General features: G+C 41.3%; 1 protein-coding gene across 2 annotated transcripts in view; it reads right to left on the reverse strand.

Annotated features, from left to right (window-relative positions):
- ATXN7 (ataxin 7) overlaps positions 1 to 23278 on the reverse strand; it is a gene marked incomplete at its 5' end in the record, with an annotated part of 90689 nt that overhangs the window by 44269 nt on the left and 23142 nt on the right. For both annotated transcript variants that reach the window (XM_080828438.1, XM_080828439.1), the window contains one exon: positions 5436 to 5540. In XM_080828438.1, the coding sequence (XP_080684564.1) occupies positions 5436 to 5540 (105 nt within the window). The remainder of the gene's footprint in view (positions 1 to 5435; positions 5541 to 23278) is intronic.

The raw sequence follows: 23278 nt of genomic DNA on the forward strand, positions 1-23278 counted from the left end.
ATCAGCCAATCCAACCTGTTCAGATCCACAGCCAATGTACCGAAACAGGACTACACATTTTATGCTATTCAGTAGCCAGTTTAGGACCAACACATGTGTTACTGAGATTCCCACCGCGGTAAACAACCTCAAAAGGAGGGTACTTCTGGCCCTATGGAACGTCACCGTCTCAGCCCTCCTCCATACTCAAAGATTTAGAGGCAGTTAACAGGACATTTCCAGCATGTAATAAAAAAAAAAGTTAAAAATCAGTTTTAAAAAAAAAACAAGGGCCTCCTTTCGTGCCATCCTTGCTAGACGCAACAAATTTCTGAGTGCCAATCTATGTCAGTCACCGTGCCAGGGACCAGGACTGCAGAGCAACAACCCTGACAGAGTGGAGGGATGTGCTGGGGTCACAGTGCACCCCGGTCAGCCTGGGGTTCGGAGTTGGTCTCCAGAGTGGTTGGAAATATAGATCGCTAGGTCCTATCCCACAGATTCCCATCTAGACGGTCGGAATGGTCCTTGGGAAGCTGCCCATTTAGAAAGCTCCTCTCTGATTTAGATGCACAGGAGGTTTGGGATCCAATGATTCAAATTATACTTTTAAATCTGAAATTAACAGTAAGGAACATCTTGGTCTCAAAAATACCGAGTAACTAAAGGAAAATATGAAGTATCCTGGACTACTTCAAGACATTAAAACAACATCAAGAAAATAGGATATTACTATGCAGTTTCCAAGGGAAAAAAAGTCTATATTATGAAAGCAAATAGATCTATGAGAAACTGGGAATGCCACAATGACACTACCATCAATCCACATCATTGCTCATATGGAGATCCTGGGTAATCGTTAGCTCCCAAAAAGGTAGTTTGGCTAGCAAAAAATTAGTATTATCTCTTACTACTCTTGGTAATAAGCTGCTTACCAATTCACAATAACATTATCACCAACACAAACCAATTTATAAGCCTTGTTGCTATTGTGGCTTCCTTCTCTGCCCTAGCAGCAGTGGTTTTAAAGGAACTGCCTGCTGGATTTTATAACAACTGCTCAGTTGTTCATAAAAGTCACAGATGATTATCAGTAATACATTAATTCACAGAAGACTGCCCACACATTTTCACCAATTTCGTGCAAGGATAAGAAAAGAGAATCCCTCCATCAGCAGGTATGGATTCTTCCTAATACCTAATAAACAGACTATAACAGCCACTGGGAAGGATTTTGAATTTGAAAAGTGTTTTTGGTGTTAACATGTAAGAATGGGCCTTTGGGAATTACAACAAAAAAACACATGGGTTCCCCCCCCAAAATTTTCCTATTATAACCCCTATCCCCAAGGATAGAAGAGACACTGGCAGCACTGGGAATACTTCTTGGTACCGGAGACCCTGCCCACCCCTCTTTCCCTCCAGGTGAGTGGTGTGTCAGTCCCAAATCTCTCCAGGGTCATCACATGGTGCCCCCTCCACTTCATGCAGTTGCACCCAACCCCCCACATCTTCAAATGTCCTAACCTGTTTGTTTGCCATCAGCTTTCTCCTTGGTGCTGCCTCACAGAGGGAAGTCCTTCAACATCTCCCAGCCGAAAACCTCTCTCAGAACACCTGGGCCCCACCTTTCTGCCAGGGATTCTTCTCTCTTACAGCTTCAATATTTCCCTTGCAACCAGAGGGACCAAGCTCCCCCCTGCAACCACACACACATCCAATGGCTTTATCAGTCCCATCCCAGCCCCTGCGTAGCCACAGAAGGTATGTGAGGATGTGCATCTTGCATTCACATCTTCTCATTTACATGTCTGAAGTGACCACCATTCCTTTCTCCTTCTACAAGTATCTTATTAGAAAATAATGGGTGGACTAGGTACTGGTACAGAAAAGGAGTAAAAATGTGATTTTATGGGACTCCCTCACCGCTGCCCCCAATACAGACATTCTTAAAAAGAGAATGAGAGAAAGAAAATCATCTCCATAAGGTGCTGGAACAACTGTGTTGAAGTGCCTCTGGAAGAGGGGAACAAAAGGGCCCTTTGTGCCTACGAAGTCCTGTGAGTGAGTCCGTGAGCAAGTCAGTGAGCCTTGCCCCAAGCTGCAGCTTTGGGATTCACACTGCCAATTGCCTTTCACTCCCTTTTGATCCACTCTGTTACCCACCAATCCTCTCTGGAGGACCACTAAGTCATCACTCTGGGGCTAAGAAACCTGAAGCACTTCCCCAATGACACATCAAGGCCAGGGGGTCTAATGAGCACTGAGGCTCTGACAGCTAGTCCCAGCCTGTCTCTGCACACCGCTCATCCACGTGTGGGAACATCAGTCCCGGCCAATGAGGACTCCATTCAGTCCATTCCAAACAGCATGGGATTCCGTGCCTCTGCACATGCTCACATCATTGCTACTGTCAACCTAAGACCACTAAAAGTGGCTGTTCAGCACACCAACTGTGAAGTTATACACGGTAGCCCTATCTATCCCCATCAAAACACTTCCCGTTTTAGGGGATTAGAAGTGATTTTTAAAAAGTCTTTTCTGGACATCCAGATGGCCAAGAGACACATTAAAAAAATGCTCGACGTCGCTCGGCATTAGGGAAATACAAATCCAAACCACAGTGAGATACCACCTCACACCAGTCAGATGGTTAAAATTAACCAGTCAGGAAACGACAGATGTTGGGGAGGATGCACAGAAAGGGGAACCCTCCTACACTGTTCGTGGGAATGCAAGCTGGTGCAGCCACTCTGGAAAACAGCATGGAGGTTCCTCAAAAGTTGAAAACAGAGCTACTCTACAACCCAGCAATCTCACTACTGGGTATTTACCCTAAAGATACAAATGTAGTAATTTGAAGTAAGTTGAAAGAATGTTTATAGTAGCAATGTCCACAATAGCCAAACTATGGAAAGAACCTAAATGTCCATCAACAGATGAATGGATAAAAAAGATGTGGTGTGTATATATATATATGTACACACACATACACACACACACACACACACACACACACACACACACAGGAATACTATGCAGCCATCAAAAGAAATGAGATCTTGCCATTTGCAATGCCGTGGATGGAACTAGAGGGTATTATGCTGAGTGAAATAAGTCAGTCAGAGAAAGACAATTATCATATGATCTCCCTGATGTGAGGAATTTGGAAGGCAGAGTGGGGGGTTTGGGGAGTAGGGAAGGAAAAAATGAAACGAGATGGGATCGGGAGGGAGATAAACCATAAGAGACTCTTAATCTCACAAAACTGAGGATTGCTGGGGGGGTGGGGGATAGGGATAGGGTGGTTGGGTTATGGACACTGGGGAGGGTATGTGCTATGGTGAGTGTTGTGAAGTGTGTAAGCCTGACAATTCACAGACCTGTACCCCTGGGGCAAATAATACATTATATGTTAATAAAAATAATTAATAAATTAAAAGTCTTTTCTGCATCCTCCACAATGGACATGTATTACATACCTAAAAACTGAAGGAAAACATTTGCATATGGGACAAATCGATTCTACTCTTCAGAATCACCTAACCTGAAGGCAATTTTCTCCAAGGAGCCTTTTCATCGAAAAGCAATTTGTGTTCCTCCTTGTTCTTAAGGCCCTGGACTGTTTTTTTGACATTAAACACAAACCTGCCTGTATCCACAGTTGTACTTTTCTCTCTCTCTCACCCCTATTATGTGTCAGGCATTGTATGAGGAGCTTTACCATGTTGTTTCATTTATGGTCACTGAGAACCTATGAGGTTGCTATTACCATTCTGACATTGTAACAAAGGAAGCTGAGGTTGGAAAACTTGCTCAGGGCAAATGAACAACTTATGGTTCTTGCCAGTTTAAATTTAAATCCGGTCTAGTTTGGCTTCAAAATCCTGAACTCCAAAATACTTGGCAATTGATTAACTGCCTTTTCCAATACTAACCTCTATGACTCTTTATCAGGAAGATAGTATCTTATTCACCTTTGTTCTCACTTTAGAGCCTACCCAGGGCTTCACTCAGAATCGGACACTCAGAAAACCTTTTTCTGGTTATAAAAAAATCGATTCCTATGGGAAAACATGGTGGGATGTTGACATGATGGCATGCCTCTTAAAACAACTGTTGTCCCAACAACAAGCCTTTTAAGTTTTAGCCTTAAAATGCATCTCAAAGCTGTGCTGTCTCCTCAACTCTAGAGCCCCACCTTAGCCTTAGTCTGTTACCATGTCTTGCACCTTGAAGTCTTCCCAGCTTCTACCCTTCTCCTACAATTTATTCTCTGCAAATTCACCAGTGAGATGGACCTGTGTTACTTACTTTCTTATAGAATAAGCCCTACAATGCCTCCAAGCTGCTTCTTACTCTGCCCTTCAAGGCTGTGCATGATCAGGGTCCAGTCCCTGCGCACAAGGGCAGACCTCTCTAGTCTCTACTTCCCTCCAATAACTACCCTCAACCTACACCAGTCAGCTGTACACCAGCTCTTCCCTCCGTGTAAGAATGCACTTATTCCAGATTGCCACATGGGTGGCTCCATTCCATCACTTACAGCTCAGGTCACCAGGGTCACCTCCTCAGAAGCTTTGCTTAAACACTCTATCTATAGAAGGATCCCGTTGTTATTCTGTCTCAAGCTTGAATCTGTAGTAACGAGGACAATGAGGAAACAACTCATAGTTGTTTAAAAAGTATGTCTAGTTAGTTCTGCCTGTCTCTTAAGCTAGATTGTAAACTGCAAGGAGGTAAATAAGGATCATACTATACACATCCCCAAGCCTGAAATAAGGTGTGCCCTCAAATACTTCTGAGCTATTACTGAACCCACCTGGGTATAAAACTATGTCCTTAGGTGGCATTATGACAAAGCAAAACCATCTTATTTGGATTCTTCCATGATCAAACACCCAGACAGCAGGCGTGGAGCCTAGAAGCCCAGGGATGGCTCAGGGGTTCATGAAATCTCTAAAGACACATTGTTTCATTTCTAAGTACATGTGCATTTTAATGGAAAAGATGTGATAGTTTCATCATATTCACAAACTGAACATGATATCAAGCTGGATTTAGAACTACTGAACTTGGAAGTTTCAAAATCACATTTCCTTTAAAAAGACATGTATCCACACTGTGTATATATAATTTTACCAACCACTAAATTCACAACCATGAGGTCTAGAAGGAAATAAACCTTTAACTATGCTGACTCAATATTTCAAGAGATTTTATAAAATATATTTTTCCTTGTGTCATTTCAATAAATTAGAAAATACACATCATTTTTAATAAAATTCAGAAAATACCCAACATCTGATAGGCATTAACCCATTCGATGAATTAGAAAGCCTAGCTCCTGACAGAGGGAGGAATATTATAGCCTATCCATGCTGTCACTGGCCTTCATTTAATCCTGCTTTACCTTTTACCCTCTAATAATGATTTTTAAATGGTGAAGCACTTACCGTAATGTGATTGAAATGCCTGCGGTTTGACAACCTGATTACAGTCGTTACACACCACCAAGTAGAAATCATCGTGGGCTGGACACAGACCAAATATTGGCATGTCTGCAACAAAGAAAGAGAGTATCACTCATCTGGTTCTGATTAATATGAAACCATTTAGCTAGCAATACTTTCTAAAGCTGCTGCCTTAACATGAAGTACACCAGTTCAAATACTACTCCAGTGACATTTAAAAGTAACTGATGTGCCACCATAACTATTAAGAGAGAAATCAAATCAGGCTTACAGAAACACTGTTCAGAAAGTTAAAATATAAAACACACCAAAAATCATCAGTATGAGGTGAAAGAGACAAATCTATCAAAATGCAAACAATGAATACACTCACACAATAAAGCAACTTTAGATGAACTCCACCAAGGGTTATGGGTAAGAATCTGTACCACATAAAATGCTTAGCAATTCATAAAGTTGTATCATCTAATGGTTTTGTTTAATTATGCATTCTATTCCAGCCATCTGGTTTCTGAGTTCTATGGAACAGTTAAGAAAGGAAGCAGAGGTTTCACTGAAGAGTAAACTGCCGGTCTGGTCTGCATGTAATACAAAAAAAAATTATTTTTATACTCTTTTTTCAGGTCACAAGAACCTCTAGTCCTTTTGCTCACATACTGATGTCCCCGAACTCATGGAACTTTGGTACAAACACAGTATATCACACATTAATCTCAGTTCAGTTACTAGAATAGGGCAAGATACAAGTTGGACTCTTTACAGTTAAGAAGTTAATTAAAACACAAATGTAAAACTAAACTATCTGCATGTACACAGAAACTGAAAGTGACTTGATATTTGGTAATACGTGGTTAACTAAAAAGTCCTAACCATGAATAATTACTTAACAATAATCTAGGTAGGGAACAGTGCTAACATTTCAGATCCAGAATCTAATCTCTTAAATATTTCAAAATTGGTGAATTTAGGGGTGCCTGGCTGCCTGAGTCAGTAGAGCAGGGGACCCCTGGTCTCTGGGTTGTGAATTCAAGCCCCACATTGGCACAGAGATTAAAAAAAAAAAAAAAAAAAAAGACAATTGCTGATTTTAAGTATTGCACACTATCTAGAATATCTGCAATGAATGGATAATTAGCACATTTCAATTAGACAAATAGTTTAGTAGACCAAATACCAAGTTTAAAGGGGAAAAAAGATCCAAAACTAATTGGCATCTGTTTTCTTTCCTGTAAGATCTGATTTCACATTTTCTCCAGCTTGGGTGATCATGGTAGTTTTACAGGAAAAAGAAAATGCCCTGAGGAGATGTAAAGTGATCATAGTCTCAAAGCATCAAATGACTGATCTAATATCTACACATGGATATAGCTCAGATTTTCTTAAACAGTTTCTATTACACTGAATTGCACAGATTGCTGGCTATAAATCTGAAATATACCAGGGATAGACAAGCTTCTGGGACGCAATGGCAGCACTGAGCAGTTTCTAGGTGCTATGATCTTATTCTTTTCTCACAACTACCTAGATAGATACCATTACAACCCCTCTAAAAAGGAGGAAACTGATTCACAGAGAGATGAAGTACTTTGTCTACGTCAGTAGCCGGGATTCCATTCTGACTCACAACAATGGCTTGGATCTGGTCCCTTGAAGATCAGAGGAACGTGATTTCTAGAAATTCCTTCCAGTTTCCACCTCCATTAAGTTGGAATGTAGAGCTGAACACCTCTGATAAACTGAATAGATAATGCAAGAAGCTTCTAGTAGACTACGGACTTCTGTGACTAAGCTTAATAATTTAATGAAAAGTAAGAACCAAACAAGGTGCTATTTTCCTTGAAAGCATGCCCACATTGAGTTAAAAATAGTACATGTGGGAGAAAAGGAAAGGTTATATCCCTGCAATGATCAACACGTAATAAGCCATTTTCCATGGCTACAATTTCTTGACATGACAGTTCATTTTAAAAACAAAATGTAAGTGGTTCCCTGTAAGTTCCATATACCCCTGTGCTAAATGCCTCTAATACAAGACCAATTAAGAAAGAAAATCTGAATTACAGAACACAGCATTCATAATTTACAGCTGTGAAGTATGAAATGTCTATAAATATCAAATCAACAGTTTAATTAATGAAATTGACTAAATTAGTTTTATTAATTAAATGGTAGTTAAAACAGCATTAAATTAAGTGGTCTCACTTTAGATTTAGGCGACTGCAATGTGCTGGTTTTGTGTGGTTTCCCACAGCACTCAATGTTAAGCAATGTTGTTTAAAATATATCACTTTCCCAGAAACCAAATACTTTGGGGGAACGAGCCCTCTCCCACCCCTCTTAAAAAATTAAGAACTGTACCAATCCTTTAAAGTAATAGCAATTCAACTAGCAACAATAACCTTTATATAGAAAACTGTTCTTTTTTGCTGTGATTCCTTTCTTCCTTTTGTGAGATTCAGAAACACTAGTAAAAATAAGAAGGTAGGCTTCATTCTGTAAGGGACCAGGAAACTATACTTCTGGAAAAACTTCAATTTCCTCAATAACTTAAGACCATGTACAATCAATGATGACAGTAATGAGGATGAACAGTTGGCCTTTACTGAGAGACAGCTATATACCAGGCCCTGTGCTAAAGACTTTTTATATGGTCTATCCTACAATAAAATCCTCATTTTACTGACAGAGACATAAACTTGTCCACTATCACCCACCAAGAAAGCATAACCAGGACTCAAAATCAGGTGTGCTCCATGAGCTCAGTTCTTAATATCTCACCAGCGTATCACACTCCCTAAAAAGCCTGCCTGGGTGCGTGCGTGCATGCATGCATGCATGTGTGTGTTGTGTTCACACACGTGCACGATACACACACACAATCCCGGTGGAAAGAAACATGGTACACTTAAATCCAATTCATGCTACCCTCAGAAATCAGGTTCCAGTTATGAAAATCTAAAGCAACTTTAATTTTAGCTTTTAAATTCTTTACTTTCAGAGATCCATATTTGGAAGTAAGCTAGAAGATACAAAATAATTTAAATAAAATGTCTTCAGGAGAAAAAAAAAGGAGTTCTATATCCTTTTTCTGTACTGGGACATTCCAGAGGCCTTAGCAACAGGAACAGAATGTGGAATGTTGTGGCAACAGAGAAAATGAAATTTTTGTGAGAGACAGTATGTATGTTTCTGAATATTTTTAAAGCGTAAGTTTATAATCAGCCTATCTACAAATTAACATAAAAAACTTGCCCAAATGCAAGGAGGTAAAAGACTGAATTACTCTGAAAAAAAAAATAGAGTTGATAAAATTAGTTATTATTGAATTTTTTTTTAAGTTCATAAAATACACTGTAAACATACAACTTAGACTATTATATACTTCAAAATAATGAGAAGTTTTTAAGTTGTACCTGCCTCCATGGACTCTGAAGCAGTTTGAAAGAATGGCTTTTATTGTGTGTAAGCCCTAAATCTTTTTCAGGATTCAGGTCACTCCAATCTTCCAATTAGCAAGTAGCCCAGCACCCACATCTAGGCCATCATGTACTTTGGAGACCCCAGGCCAACACATTGGGAAGGGCTGGGTTTAAGCACATGGACACATGGACACATGAGCATGTGCAGAACCTCCACAGGCAAATGTAGAATGAAGGCTCTTTGCCTGAAACCAGACCCAAAGCAGGAGGGAATGTATTCAGTTACTTTGGTGCTACTATCCCCATTCTGAGAACTGAGTCCAACAACAGAACATGTGTTTTGTAAACAAAGCATTCTACCTTTGCAGTACCCTGGATGTCTCCCTTCTCCCATGCTCCCCAATCCCCACATGCCAAAGACTCCCACATTTCCATCTCTAGCCCAGATGGCTCCTGAGCTCTGTCTAGACTCATGTATCCAACTGCCTACTAGACACTGCCATCTGGACGTCTTGTATACATCTCAAAAGGAAGAAGCATGTCCAATAGAACTCCACTTTCCACCCTGCCCTGTTCCTGCCCCACAAAACTTTCCCTCTCTTGGGTAAATGACTATCCATTCTCCTTGACTGCTCAAACTAAAAACCCAGGTGTCACCTCTGACTCCCCCTTCCCTCATGATTTTCAAGCCACCAGCATGTCTGCTCGGCTCTACTCTAAAATCTGCACCCACTTCTATTATCTACGCCACTGCTGTAGAGCCTTCCATCAGTACCTTTCTGACCGGCTCTGGAAGAAGTCCATCCATCAGCTGGTCTACAGTCTCTTCTGCATGGCTGCCAGAGTGACTCTCTGAAGTTCTCCAGCAGATCACATCACTACCATTAACATTTCTCCAGTGGCTTCCCACTCCTCTAGGAATAAAATCTCGGCCCTTACCACAGCCCCAGGGCCCTGCCAGATATTCATCCACCTCCCTCTCGCTCTGTACCCTGATTCCCTCCCTGCTCCTCTCTCCTTGGCTCACTCTGCTCTGGGCACACTGTCCTCCACTCTCTCCTATACCCAGAAAGCTTCTCTCAGCTAGGCTCTGCCCTTTCTGTTCATCAGATGCCTAGTACATTCACACACTGTCAGGCCTGGTTCAGCTGTCTTCTTGTCAAAGGGCTCCGCCTCTTCCGCCCCCCAATTAGTTACTCTCCATCACAAATATCATAAGCAGAGTGGCTAACAGAGAGGATCACTCCCATCACTCTGAATCCAGTGTGTCCTTAGGCAAGTCTATAAGCTCTTCGAACTTCAGTTTCTTCATGTGTCAAACAGTAATGATAAACAGTACCTAATTTACTGGGCACTTCACAGGACTGAAAGATTAAGAGAGTTAATACAGGGCACCTGGGTGGCTCAGTCAGTTAAGTGTCTGCCTTCAGCTCAGGTCATGATCCCAGGGTCCTGGGATCAAATCCTGTATCAGGCTCTCTGCTCAGCAGGGACTTTGCTTCTTCCTCTCCTCTGCCCCTCCCCCTGCTCATGCACTCACACTCTCTAATAAATAAATACAATCCTAAAAAAAAAAAAAAAAGAGTTAATACATGCAAAGCTCTAGGAGACCTTAGACAGCACTCAAGCAACAGACCCCTTCCCAGCCTGTGAGATAGGGGTCACACACCCACACTACTGCTCAGAAAACTAAGGCACACAGACATTAAGACCTTATAAGCTAGTAAGTAGCAGAGTTGAAATTTGAACCGAGATGTGCAGGGCTCCCGTGCCCTGGCTATTTCCAATGTTCTCCCAGAAACACTGCCTAAATCTGCCTCCTCCATGTCACTCCCACTGCCGAGACCCATGGTGGTGGCTACCACACACCAGGACAGGTCTCCTCACAGAACCAGAGTTTCTTCCCTTTTCAGGCTCCTCCACCCAACTGCCAAAACTATAGACCTATAAAGCATCAAAGCTGTTCCTCTCCTTGAAGACCTCTGCTGGCTCCAAAATAAGGCTGGGACCTCTGACTAACCCCTCCTCAACCAAGGCCCCAGCACTCTGGCTTCTCCCATCGCTCTGGCCTGAGGCAACCCGCTCCAGTCTCACGACTGCCTGGCCTTCTCGGAGCCTGCCTTGTCTTCCCACAATCCTATCTTTTGGCCAGAACAGTTCCTGTAGCATGCAAAGTGTTCCCCTCTTCCTCCTGGAACTCCCACATTTAGGAAGAACCAGTTCCAGTGCCCTCTCTGCTGTGCTCTTAGTCACACCATTCATTATCCCTCTGCAGCCCTTCGCTCACTGATTTATGACTTACGAATGTTAAGTTACATGCAGACACCTCTGTAGTCCTGCCTGACAGACAACTCCTTGCCTTCCCCAGCACGGATCCTGAAGAGTGAGCTCCCGCTGTGTGCTTGTGAAGAAACAGCCAGCACTGAGAACTCTTCCATAGCTTCTGGATGCTCTTAGGATGAAAACTGGCCCATGAGGCCTTGAACATCTTCGACCTGCCTCTCTCCCCACTGGCTCTCTGCAGCTGGCCCTTCCGGCCTTTGATTTGTTCCTGGAGCACATCATTCACTCTCCTGCCACAGTACCCAGGTACCTTCTGCTCCATCTGCCTGGAACTACCACCTTCTCCACATCATCACCTGACTTGCTGCTTTACTCCATTCCTTCTCAGCCTTGAGGTCACTGTCCTGGAGACTTGGCTAGGCAGACCCTGTTACATGTTCCCAGAGCAATGCCTTAGTTATTAGCCTTGCCACAATGCACCATGCCCAATTTGTAACAGTCCATCTAGCCGTGTGAACCCTGAAAAAGTTCCATATTTGTCTGGCTTCCTGCTCTAGTGACAGTGCCTGATAATGCCTAACTTGACCAATAAGAAGCAGCAAATAATATGTGTCATATATTACCTGATGAATAGTAAGTGAAATATTAAAGTCCCTGTGGGGCCATCATAAGTCAAGGTTATAATTAGGCCTTTATGTCATTGAATGACAGACAGAGTCATCCACTAGAATTGGGCATACCACTTAGTGATACACACATTCAAGGGTGAAAAGGTTTCCCTTGAACACATGATCAATCCCATTCCTGGAGGCCATTTCTGGAAAAAATATGCATTTCAGGGTCCGATTCTCAAACATGCACATCAGCAATTTCTCTTTCGCTAGTATGTCAGTGCAGTAGCTAAGGGCAGTTGTGGCGTCACTACTTGGATTCAAGTCCTTATTCTTCCTCTTATTGGCTGTGTGACCAGGGTTTTACATTATTTAACCTCTTTGAAGATTTTATTTATTTATTTATTTGAAAGACAGAGATCACAAGTAGGCAGAGAGGCAGGCGGGGGGGGGAGGGGGGGGGGGAGCATGCTCCCCACTGAGCAGAGAGCCTGATATAGGGCTCGATCCCAGGACCCTGAGATCATGACCCAAGAAAAGACAAAGGCTTAACCCACTGAGCCACCCGGGCACCCTTATTTAACCTCTTTGAACGTCAGTTTCCTCGTTGGTAAAATAGAGTTAACAGGACCTATATTTCAGAGTGTTATTTTGAGGTTTAAATGAACTATCCACGGGGAGCACTCAGGGCTGAGCATGTTGTAAACACTCAATAAATGTGAGCAAAAACACAAAAACACAAAAATATATACATACTACCAATGTCTGCTGCAAGGGCCCCAGCTCTAATTAAACTCACAGAAGACTGATATATACACAAATAGGGACTATTTTACAATGAGAGCTCAATTCTCCAGTGGTCTCACGCTCCTACTGCTGGCTACACACTCCTCCCTGTAAGTGACAAAAGGCAGCGGGGCAGCAGCAGAGGCTCGCTGGCATCCCTCTCCCTGTGGAGGGTCAGGGCCCATGCTTCAGAGTTTAAGCTATACCTTTGCAAGCCAGAAAGAATGCAAGATAAGTGAGGAAGCCACATGGTAGAAAAGGTCACTCTGGCATGAGTGTAGATCAACTTAGGTAACGGCAGGGGGGAAACAGATCGAAGACAGTGGTCCCTAAGGGCTGATGCAACAGACTGAGATACAAAACGCCTGTGCAATGAAAATGGGGGAAACCTGGCTGAAGACAAGCTCTGGAGGACCCTGTCAAGCCCTCAGGAGATTGTGCGTGCAGTGTGAGGCCAAGGGAGGAAGCCAAAGATGGGTCCGCAGCTCCTTCCTCACTGTAGCTAATGTGAAAGCACGGAGCATGGGAGACACTGCTGGAAGAACTTTGTCTGCAAAGACAACAGAGCTTCGTGGTTAAAGGCACAGCCTCTGGAGCCACATTGGCTGCATTCAGATCCCAGCCATGCCACCTACTAGCTCAATCTCCTCACCTATAAATGGGTCAAGTAATTATAACCACCTCGTAAGTTGTTGAACGGACCAATGAATATAAAATGCCTCAACAGTGCAAAGTATTTTAAAATGTGAGCCATTTTTTATCATCTTCCCTATCACTGCCCTCTGGTCTTAGATCTAAATAGTAGCTATGTTCCCTTCTACCAATTCCAACCCCCACCCCCACAGCAACCAGTGATGTTTTTCCACCAAAATATCACCCAGTCTTTTTTTTTTTTTTCAAGATTTTATTTATTTATTTGACAGACAGAGATCACAAGTAGGCAGAGAGGCAGGCAGGCAGAGAGGAGGAAGCAGGCTCCCCGCAGAGCAGAGAGTCCGATGCGGGGCTCGATCCCAGGACCCTGGGATCATGACCTGAGCCGAAGGCAGAGGCTTTAACCCACTGAGCCACCCAGGCGCCCCTATCACCCAGTCTTCTTAACACCTTAGTAGTTCTCCAATGTAGTCAGAATGAAAACCAATGCTTAGAAGGCCTTGCGTGACCTCTGCAACCTCAAGACATATTATTCACCCTATAATTTCCACTCCAGAATTCTCATCTCCTTGACAATTATACCAATATGCCAACCAACTGCTGTCCCACCTCAGGGCCCTTGCTAATTCTGTTCCCTCTGTCTGGAATGCTTTGCCTGGCTGGCTCCAGGTCTCAGCTTGTATTCCAACAGAAGGACCTCCCCTGACCACCCCCGTTTGAAGCAGCCCCCTATCTCTTCAAATAATTCTTCTCTTTACTCATTAGTTATTTCTTATTTGTGTTTTGGCTCTTTCCCTAAGAGGTAAGCTCCATCATAAGGGTGGGTATCAAACCTGCACAGCATAGTGCCTGGCACACAGCAGGTTCTCAATAAATAAATAAATAAATAAATAAATAGAAATAATAATTTGAGCAAGCCCTCTTCATCAGACTTCCCGAGTTTAAATCCCAATGCCATCATCACTCACTAGGAGTGTGACCTTGGGCAAGTGCCCCTGCTTTGGTATTCTCATTCATAAATCAGAGATGATGCTAGTAGCTAACTTAATGGGTAGTTACAAGGATAAAGTTAGTATACATAAAGCTCTTAGAACTGTGTCTGACATGTGCTAGGTTTGCCTTACCTATTTTGATTCCAATTAGTCCTACTTTTACTGTCAGTGAGCTACACTGGCCACTGCTTCCAATCTCTGCCATCTATTGCCAGCACCTCTTATGATATTATGTATTAAGTACTTACAAGCATCATGGCAAGTACTCTATATACATCATTCATTTATTCATGCATGTATTGAATCCCTGTGATGCCTAGACACCACTGGAGTACTGGATAGGTTATCAGTGAACAAAAATCACAACAAGAAACCCTAAGAAGCATTAATACATAAGGCAAAAGTAGTAAGTTTATAGTTACTGAATGCTGCCTATGTTCCAAGTACAGCGTCAAGTATTAAGTCATTTGATCGTCACAATACTACCTGCCTTTCAAGGTTAGTATCCCCACACTTCACAAAAAAAGCAAGAAAGGCACAAGATTACCTGCCTTAACTCACAGAGTCAGTAGATAGAGGAGCCGGGATTTGAAGGTGGCTTTCAAAAGTACATGTGCTTCTCCACCTCAGGACACAAGCCTCTCCATTATTCAGTGCCCTCCCTAACTCTCTCTAGATATCTCTGCTCTTCTGCCTTTAGTCAAAGTCAACCAAGGCAACCTATCAGAGAGCAGACTGCTTAATCTACCTCTGGATGGTCTGCTCTCATTTCTCCTCAAGAGTTTCCTTAGATACTAGGACACTCAGCCCTGCTGGTGTCTGAAACACTTCTAAATAACCTGACACACCTGGAAGGCTGGTCTGCAATACTAAGCTTTTACTACAGTCAGCCCCAAATTTATTTCAAATGTTAACTCTCAATTCTAGATAATCAAAAGTAATATCAATAATTTTAAAAAAGTTTTATTTGCTATTAAATGAGCTTTAATATCTCAACTGGGAAATGACAAAACAGAATTTTATTTCTAACCTCCACACACTCTCCCAAATTAAAGGAAAACAGACTTCCTTTGACCATAAGATGTTAAACAATGGAACCAACTAGGGACACAAAGGCCAATCAACAGCCTGCTAAGATATATGTGGTTTGGGGCCTTATTTAAAAGTAATCAATAAGGACTGGATTTAAAAAAAGAAAAATGACATGTTTTAAGTCAAAAAGTAATGAACCAAACAGCAGAGGCCCAAAGAGTTAGCTCAAAGAAAATGGTCCTAATATTTTGAATCACTGACTATGAGTGGCCAGCCTTACAGTGACCCTCCACAGATAAAAGTCACAAGTGCTAATGTTGTCACTGCTTGTACTGGAAGTGAGATACAGTGCCTGGGACAGAAGAGAGGAGGCAAATAGCAAAGTCCTAGGAAATCTGCATTAGGGAAGTCACATCAGGCTACAAGGGTGACCAACTGGACAGTACCCATGACAAGCTGTCTCATGTGTACCTTAAGCTACTCAAAATACTGTCAGTAAGTTCTGACCTTTCAAATCAGAACCCAAGCCTGAAATGCCATGTGTCCTAAATCTGGAGGTGCCTGCCAAAATCCTTACTGAATCTGATTTGCAACACTGTCATTCAGCTAAGCTTGTAGCCCATGGGTAAGACGTGGGCTAAAATAGAGGCTACCCCTTTGCTGGTATTGTAATCTCAAGAGAAGTACTTAACCTCCAAACAATGGTATCTGTCTCCGTAGACTGTTGGATTAAATTAGACAACTCATTAAAATGTTTAACTCTATTCTAAATACAGTAAGGAGAGTATATATAAGGACTCAATAAAGAGTACTGTTGATTTTACCATCATTATTATTTCATGACTCAATTGAGAATACCATTCCTCCTTTTGTTCAAAAGGCAGTCAATACAACAACACTTTATCTGCCAGTATCTTATATGCAGAAAATCCATGGCTCTCTTATAACTAAGTACAGCTTTAAGTATGGAGCTTTAACTTTAACTTATAACTAACTACAGCTTTAACTGCCTACTGACCTGTTTTTAAATGGTTGGCCTTATACACACCATACCCTGGGCCACAAAACCAACCTCAACAAATTCAAAAGATCTGAAATCATACCACGTATGTTCTCTGTCCATGATGGAATCAAATCAGAAATCAGTAAGAGAAAGATAACATTAAAATTTCCCAATACATGGAAACTAAAAAGACATTTCAAATAATCCATAATCAAACAATGTAATCAGAACATTAACAGACTAAGGAAGAAAAATCATACCATCATAAATGATGCAGAAGTTTTTAGGATAAACAACCACCACCTCATATTCACCTCATTCACATATAACCACCTCTATTCGTAACTAGGAATAGAAGGGACTTCCTTAACTCGACAAACAACATTTACCAAAAAACACCTACAACTAATACCATACTTAATGAAGAAAGATCATATGCTTTCCTCTTAAGCTCAGAAACAAAGCAAGGATATCCACTCTCACCACTATTTATTTTTTTTAAGATTTTTCATTTATTTATTTGAGAGAAAGAGAGAGCATGAGAGCAGGGGGAGGGAGAGAAGGAAAAGCAGACTCCCCACCAAGCAGGGAACCCAGTGCAGTGCTCAATCCTGGGACTCCAGGATCATGACCTGAGCGGAAGGCAGATGCTTAACCGACTGAGCCACCCAGGTGCCCCCCGCCATTGTTATTTAGCATAATACTGCAAGTTCTAGTCAGAGAAATAAGGCAAGAAAGAGAATTAAAAGGCATACAGATTGGAAAAGAAGAAATAAAGCTGTCTCTATTTGCAGATGACCTGATGGTCTATGTAGAAAATCACAGGAACCTACAGAAAACCTCCCAGAATTTACCAGTTTAGCAAGATGACAGGATACACAATTGCTTTAGTCTGTTTGGGCTGCTGTAACAAAACACCATAGACTAGGTGGTTTATAAACAACAAACACTTACTTCTCAGAGGCTGTAATGTCCAAGATTAAGGTGCCAGCGCATTACGTGTCTGGTGAAAAACTGCTTCCTGGCTCACAGTCCTCTTTTCCGTGTGTACCCCATATGAATGGGGAGGGAGCTCTCTGGTGCCTCTCATATGAGGGCATTAATCCCATGAGGTCTCCAATTCTCATGACCTAATTACTTCCCAAAGGCCAAGCCTCCAAAAATCACTTACATTGGGGATTAGGTTTCAACATAAAATTTTGGAGGGGATCACAGATATTTAGCCTATATACAAAATCAACACACAAAAATCAATGGTCTTTCTACATACTAGCCATGAACATTTGAAAGCTGAAATTAAATGGCTAGCCTTCAGCTGGCATGTTAAGCATGTTATTTGCTTTACAGTATAGTTGAGTATTATTCAACAGCCATGTGGCTGTGATGAATGTGGCAAACTAGAGATCTGTATCTTTCCTAAGTACCTTAAGGGGATACTATTAAACATAATTAGCTCATATTTATAAAGTCTTTAAATATCTTACCAAAAACATGTCCCAGAAGGTTGACTTTTAATAGACAATGAAAGACACAGACTTTTAATAAATGTCAAGTTTGGTTGAGATTCATCAAGTCAGAGAGAAGATGGTTACAGATCCTCTACCTTAATGATCACAATGAAAAAGAAAGTACATACAACTCTATGTTCACCCCCAAAGCCCCCTGCGGCTTAAGTATGGCCCATGGACCATACTCTCCATACCACCAAGAACCTGGTTAGAATTATAGAATTTCAGGCCCTGACCAAGACCAACCAAACAAGAATCTGCTTTTTAACAAGATTCTCAGATGGTTTACATAAATGTTTGAGATGTGCTGAAAATAGAGCATCATATAATTTGGACTGAAAGCTGAATAATGTTACCAATATTGGAGAAATTATTCATAACATAATTCAGATTTTTTTATCTGTCCATCTATCAATCGCATCTTGAGCATACTTGCTCAAATATATATTACTCAAGTTTAGACTGAGTATATGTGCATTGTAAATTATAATAAATGTATACTAAATACTGTACAATGAGTATAGTAGTCTGTAGTTTCAGTCTTTGGTTTTGGTTATCAGGGTACTGGTCTCAGAAAGAGTTGAGAAGTGTTCCCTCTTTTCCCATTTTTTAGAAAAGTTTGTGCAGGATGGGTGTTAATGCTTTATACATTTAGTAAAATTCACCAGTCAAGCCATCTGGGCCCCAGGCTTTTCTTTGTGACAAGTTTTAAAGTTATGAATTCAAATTCTTGTACTAAGTCTATTTGGATCTTCTGATTCTTCTTGAGTCAGTGTCAGTAGTTTGGTAGTGTCTTTCTAGGAATTTGTCCATTTCATCTAAGTTATCCAATGTGTTGGCACATTGTTGTTGTTCACAGTATTCCTTTATAACCCCTTTCTGCTCTGTGAGGTCATCTAATTCCTGATTTTAGTAGTAGGAATACTATGGTGAAATCTAGCTAAAGGTCTGCCAATTTTATCAAAATCAAAGCCCTCCGATCTTGTTAAAGTATCAGCTTTTGGCGTCACTGATTTTATCTTTTTTTTTCTGTTCTCTAGGTCATCTATTTACACTCTAATCTTTGTTATTTTCTTCCTTCTGCTTGCTTTATGCTCAGTTTGCTCCTTTCTCTAGTTTCTTAAGGTAGGTTAGAGGAATGCTTTGAGATCTTCTTTTTTAAGAGAGCGGTTTACAGCCTTAAGTTTTCCCTTAAGAACTGCTTTAGCTGTGGTACAAAAGTTCTGATACATTGTATTTCATTTTCATTAACTTCAAAGTATTTTCTAAATTTCTCTTGTGATTTCTTCTGTGACCCACTGCTTATTTAGGAGTGTAGTGATTAATTGTGAATTTCCCAAATTTCCTTCTGTTGTTAATTTCTAATTTTACTTCTCTGTGGTTAGAAATCATACTTTGTACTTACATGATTTCAGTCTTTCTACATTTCCTGAGGCTACCTACAGATGGTCCTGGATAATATTTCATGCACATTTGAGAAGAATGTGTATTCTGCTGTTCTTGGTTAATCTAGGTGGTTTATGTTTTTCAAGTCTTCTACATCCTTGTTGATTTTCTGCCTAGCTGTTGTATCCATCCCTGTGAGTGAGTTATTAAACTCTCTGACTACTATTATTAAATTGTCCATTTCTCCTTTTGGTGTCAGGTTTTTTCCTTCATGTATTTTGAGGCTCTGTTAGGTACATGTATCTCTATTATTGTGATGGACTGACTTATTCATGATTATATGTCCTCCTTTATATCTAGTGACATTTTTTTAAACTCTATTTTGTCTGATATTTGTATAGCCACTCTAGTTCATTTGTTCATTCTTACTCTCTTGGTAATCTCTACACCCAACGTGGGGCTCAAACTCACAACCCCCAAGATCAAGAGCTGCATGCTCTTCTCAGTAAGTCAGCCAGGCATCCTTGGTCTAGTTCTCTTTTAACTACTGTTTGCATGGTATATTTTTTCCATTAACTTTCAACATATTTCTGACTTCGAACCTGAAGTATGTCTCCTGTTGCTAGCATATTGTAGGGATTTTTAAAAAAAAACCATCTTCTGCCAATTTCTGTCTGCTGATTAGCAATCTGTTTACATTTAGTGTAATTACTAGAAAGGTAAGATTTACGTCTGTGATTCTATTTTTTTTCTAAATGTATTGTGTCTTTTGTTGTTGTCATTTCTCCATTATTACCTCCTCCTTTTGTGTTAAACTGTGTAACTTTTTTTTTTTTTTTTTTTTGAGAGACAGCAAGTGCAGCGTGGGGAGGGTAGAGGGAAAGAGAATCTCAAGTAGGCTCCACACTCAGCATGGAGACTAACACAGGGCTCAATCTCACAACCCTGAGACCATGACCTGAGCTAAAACCAAGAGTCACACACTCAACTGAAGGAACCACCTGGGTGCCTTCCTAGTATACCTTTTGGTCCCAAATTATTAATGGTTGGCTTGGGGATTACAATTAACAACTTCAAACAATGGAGTCTGAGTAAAACCAACTTAATTTTAACAATATATAAAAAAGCTTTGCTTTGACATTACTCCAATTTGTACCCTACCCCGCCCCCGCTGCCGCATGTGGGCCATATTCTGCTGTTTCTCTGAAATTCTTGTAATTTTTTGTTGAAGACTAGACAAATAATATAATGTGGCAACTCTGGAAATCATATCCACCTGTCCTTGTTCGTTTGTTTAGTGATTTACCTGGTTTAATTGTTGTAAAGTCTATATTCTCTGTTATGTGTGGTGAGGGCAAAAGTCTGTGTGTAGTTAGCTAATTATTAGACAGGGATTTCCTTAAATTTGTTGAACCAGTGAGTCTCCCAGCCCTTGCCAAGGGGCTCTATGTGTATGCTGGAGCATGCCTTCAATGATCTCGAGCAAGCATTTTACAACTTTTCTTCAGCCTTCACTTCCTACTTGCCTAGAGCCTCAAGGTCAGCCAGAAGTAAGAGATTAGTGCTTTCTCAGGTCCCCCAAATGACCTCTTTTCCCCAGTTTTTCCCACTTAGTTTGTTGGTCAGACTGTAGTTAGCCTCAACTGGTATCACCACCTCAGACAACTGCAATGGTCAAAAAATGCCGCTAATTTTCTTTTCTTTTTTTAAATAAGCCGGGCACATAGTGAACCCTGAGCCAGCTCAAGTAAAGGCAAGTTCTGGGAATGGAACTTTTTAGGGAGCTACTACACAGTTTAAAGAGTGACAAATGCCTGGGAATAGGACTTTGGGGGAGTTCCAAACCCCTTCTGTCCCTTCTGGTAGCTTCTAGGCTGCTGGTTTTCACAGTTATCATAGTTATAGGGCAGTTGGTTTTCAAAGTTACTATGGAGTTGGTGGTGGGGTTTGAAATAGAGTGAATTAAACTCCCCCAGAGTCTGCTGTATTTACAGAGACTCGGCTTTCTTTCTTGTGTAAGTGTTCAACAGATCCTCCAGTCTTAATTTTCAGAATGCTGACAAAGTTAATTTTGACAATTCTTGACAGTGTTCTCACCATTTTTATGGAGGAGAGATTTTCAGGGGCCCTTACTCTGCCATTTGGAAGTGCTTACTGCAAGAGTATCATTGGACTGTTTACTATTATTTTCAGCACTGCTCAGACTGCAGTGTGGAGAAGGGAGGTTCATGGTTCAAAGCAGAACTGAGAAAACCAGACAGGAGCTGCTTGCAATAGTACAGCTGAGAGACATGGAGTAGTCTGGACTTGGGAATGGCAGGGTGATTCTGCGACATTTAGAAGGAACTGTCGCCATGATCTGGTAATGGCCTGGACACAAGAGTGATGTAGAGAATGACGCCACGTCTCCTGTCCTGTAGAACAGGATGGATGAGTGGCACCAGTGGTACCAGTCTCTGAAAAGGAACTCTGGAAGAATGCCAGGTCTGCGAATGAGGAACATACACTTGGGACATCTGAAATCTAGGTACCTCTGAGACTTCGAAAAAGATGCCAAAGAAGCCTTCATCCTGAAGACTTCCCCAATTCCCCCGAAATGTCCTATAAATTCTAAGACATTGGTTCCTCCATATGGGAAAAAAACAAAAACAAAACAAAACAAAACCCCCCCCCAAAAAACAAAACAAACAGGCAAGGCATAAATACTAAGTGTCAATAATTCAAAGTCACCCAGGAATTAAAAATATGGTTCCAAGAATGATGAGAACCAGGCATAAATGCCTGAAACTACTCACTGCTTACACTCAAGTGAATTAAAGCTTTCCCCAAAGGCAGCTATATTTAAAGTGAAATTACAATAAAAAATAAAGATAAATCTTCCCTTGTGTCTGAAAAGATGCTGTTGCACTCGTACACATGTCAGGTTAATGTTCTCATTGATGCCTGTAAAAACAGCTCAAATCAATCAGATTCGTTCACGCCTCCACTCATTCCATAAATATTAGAGGCTTCCTAATTGATGGCACTTGGTCTGACCTGGGAGACAGCTGGATCAGACTAGGTCATCAAAGTGCAAATTGTTCTTTTGGTCGTAACACCGACTTTCCTGAGTATCATACATTTTTAGCTCTATAAACATTTCCGGCAGTCCTCCCGTTCATGCAGGAAACTCACTTGTACAGCTGTTGTCTCCAGGTGGGTATGGGGAGGGGAGAGAGAAAGGCACACTAAGGGGAGAGAGAAAGAGGAGTGCTGACTGCTGGTTAATTACTTCAACTCCTAATCTCTCCTAATGTTACAAAGGCTTTTTCTGTGTAAACAGATTAGGTGTAGTTTATTACTACTGGGAAATATTTAAGTATCTCAAGTTTGTTCTGTTAGCTCATTTCTGCTTCAAAAAACTCTAGGAGCTGATGTGCAATACCTTCACCAGAAAGCTTCGTGTGTTCTCTTATCTCAGTCGTACTTCTTCAGACTGTGCGGCTGCATTCCTTGTCCTTCCAGGGCAAACTGGTCAACACACCTGAACAAGGTACTCAAAGCACAGTTTCCAAAACCGTGTGCAAACAGATGTGGTTGGCAGATAACACCCTGCGTAGCCACAATTCCGAGCGATGCCTCAAGTTAAACACCCATTTCTCCTTCTTTGTTTGTCTGAGTGCTTCTAAAGTAAAACGTCAGACGAATGTTTAAAATACAGTTTGATAACAATAGTCACTGCATCACACATTTATTGTGCACTCCCTGGGCTACACTCACAGTGTACTCAGCTCTTTACACGCTTTATGGCTTTATGTTATGCAATCTTCTCAACAACCCTACAGTAGAGGTACTATTATTAGGCCACTTTTACAAATGAAGAAACGGGCATGGAATGATTAAGTAACTCACCCAAGGTGGCACAGCTCCCAAGAGATGGGTCTGGAGTTAAAGGTGAAATCTACTTGACTCCAGACCCTAGTCTCTAACCAACACAATGACATGTCACTGGTTACAGAGCTTCATGCCCTCCTTCAAAAGTATTTGCTAAGGGTCCCACTAATGTCACCTCTGGGCAAGAGTAAACAAAAAATACAAAGATCCGGCCCTTGCGGAATTGACACAGCTTCTGACATAATGAGAGCTGTTTCCTTTAAGACACTTGGGTGGGC

Source organism: Martes martes, assembly GCF_963455335.1.
Source record: "Martes martes genome assembly, chromosome: 1".
Taxonomy (NCBI): Eukaryota; Metazoa; Chordata; class Mammalia; order Carnivora; family Mustelidae; genus Martes; species Martes martes.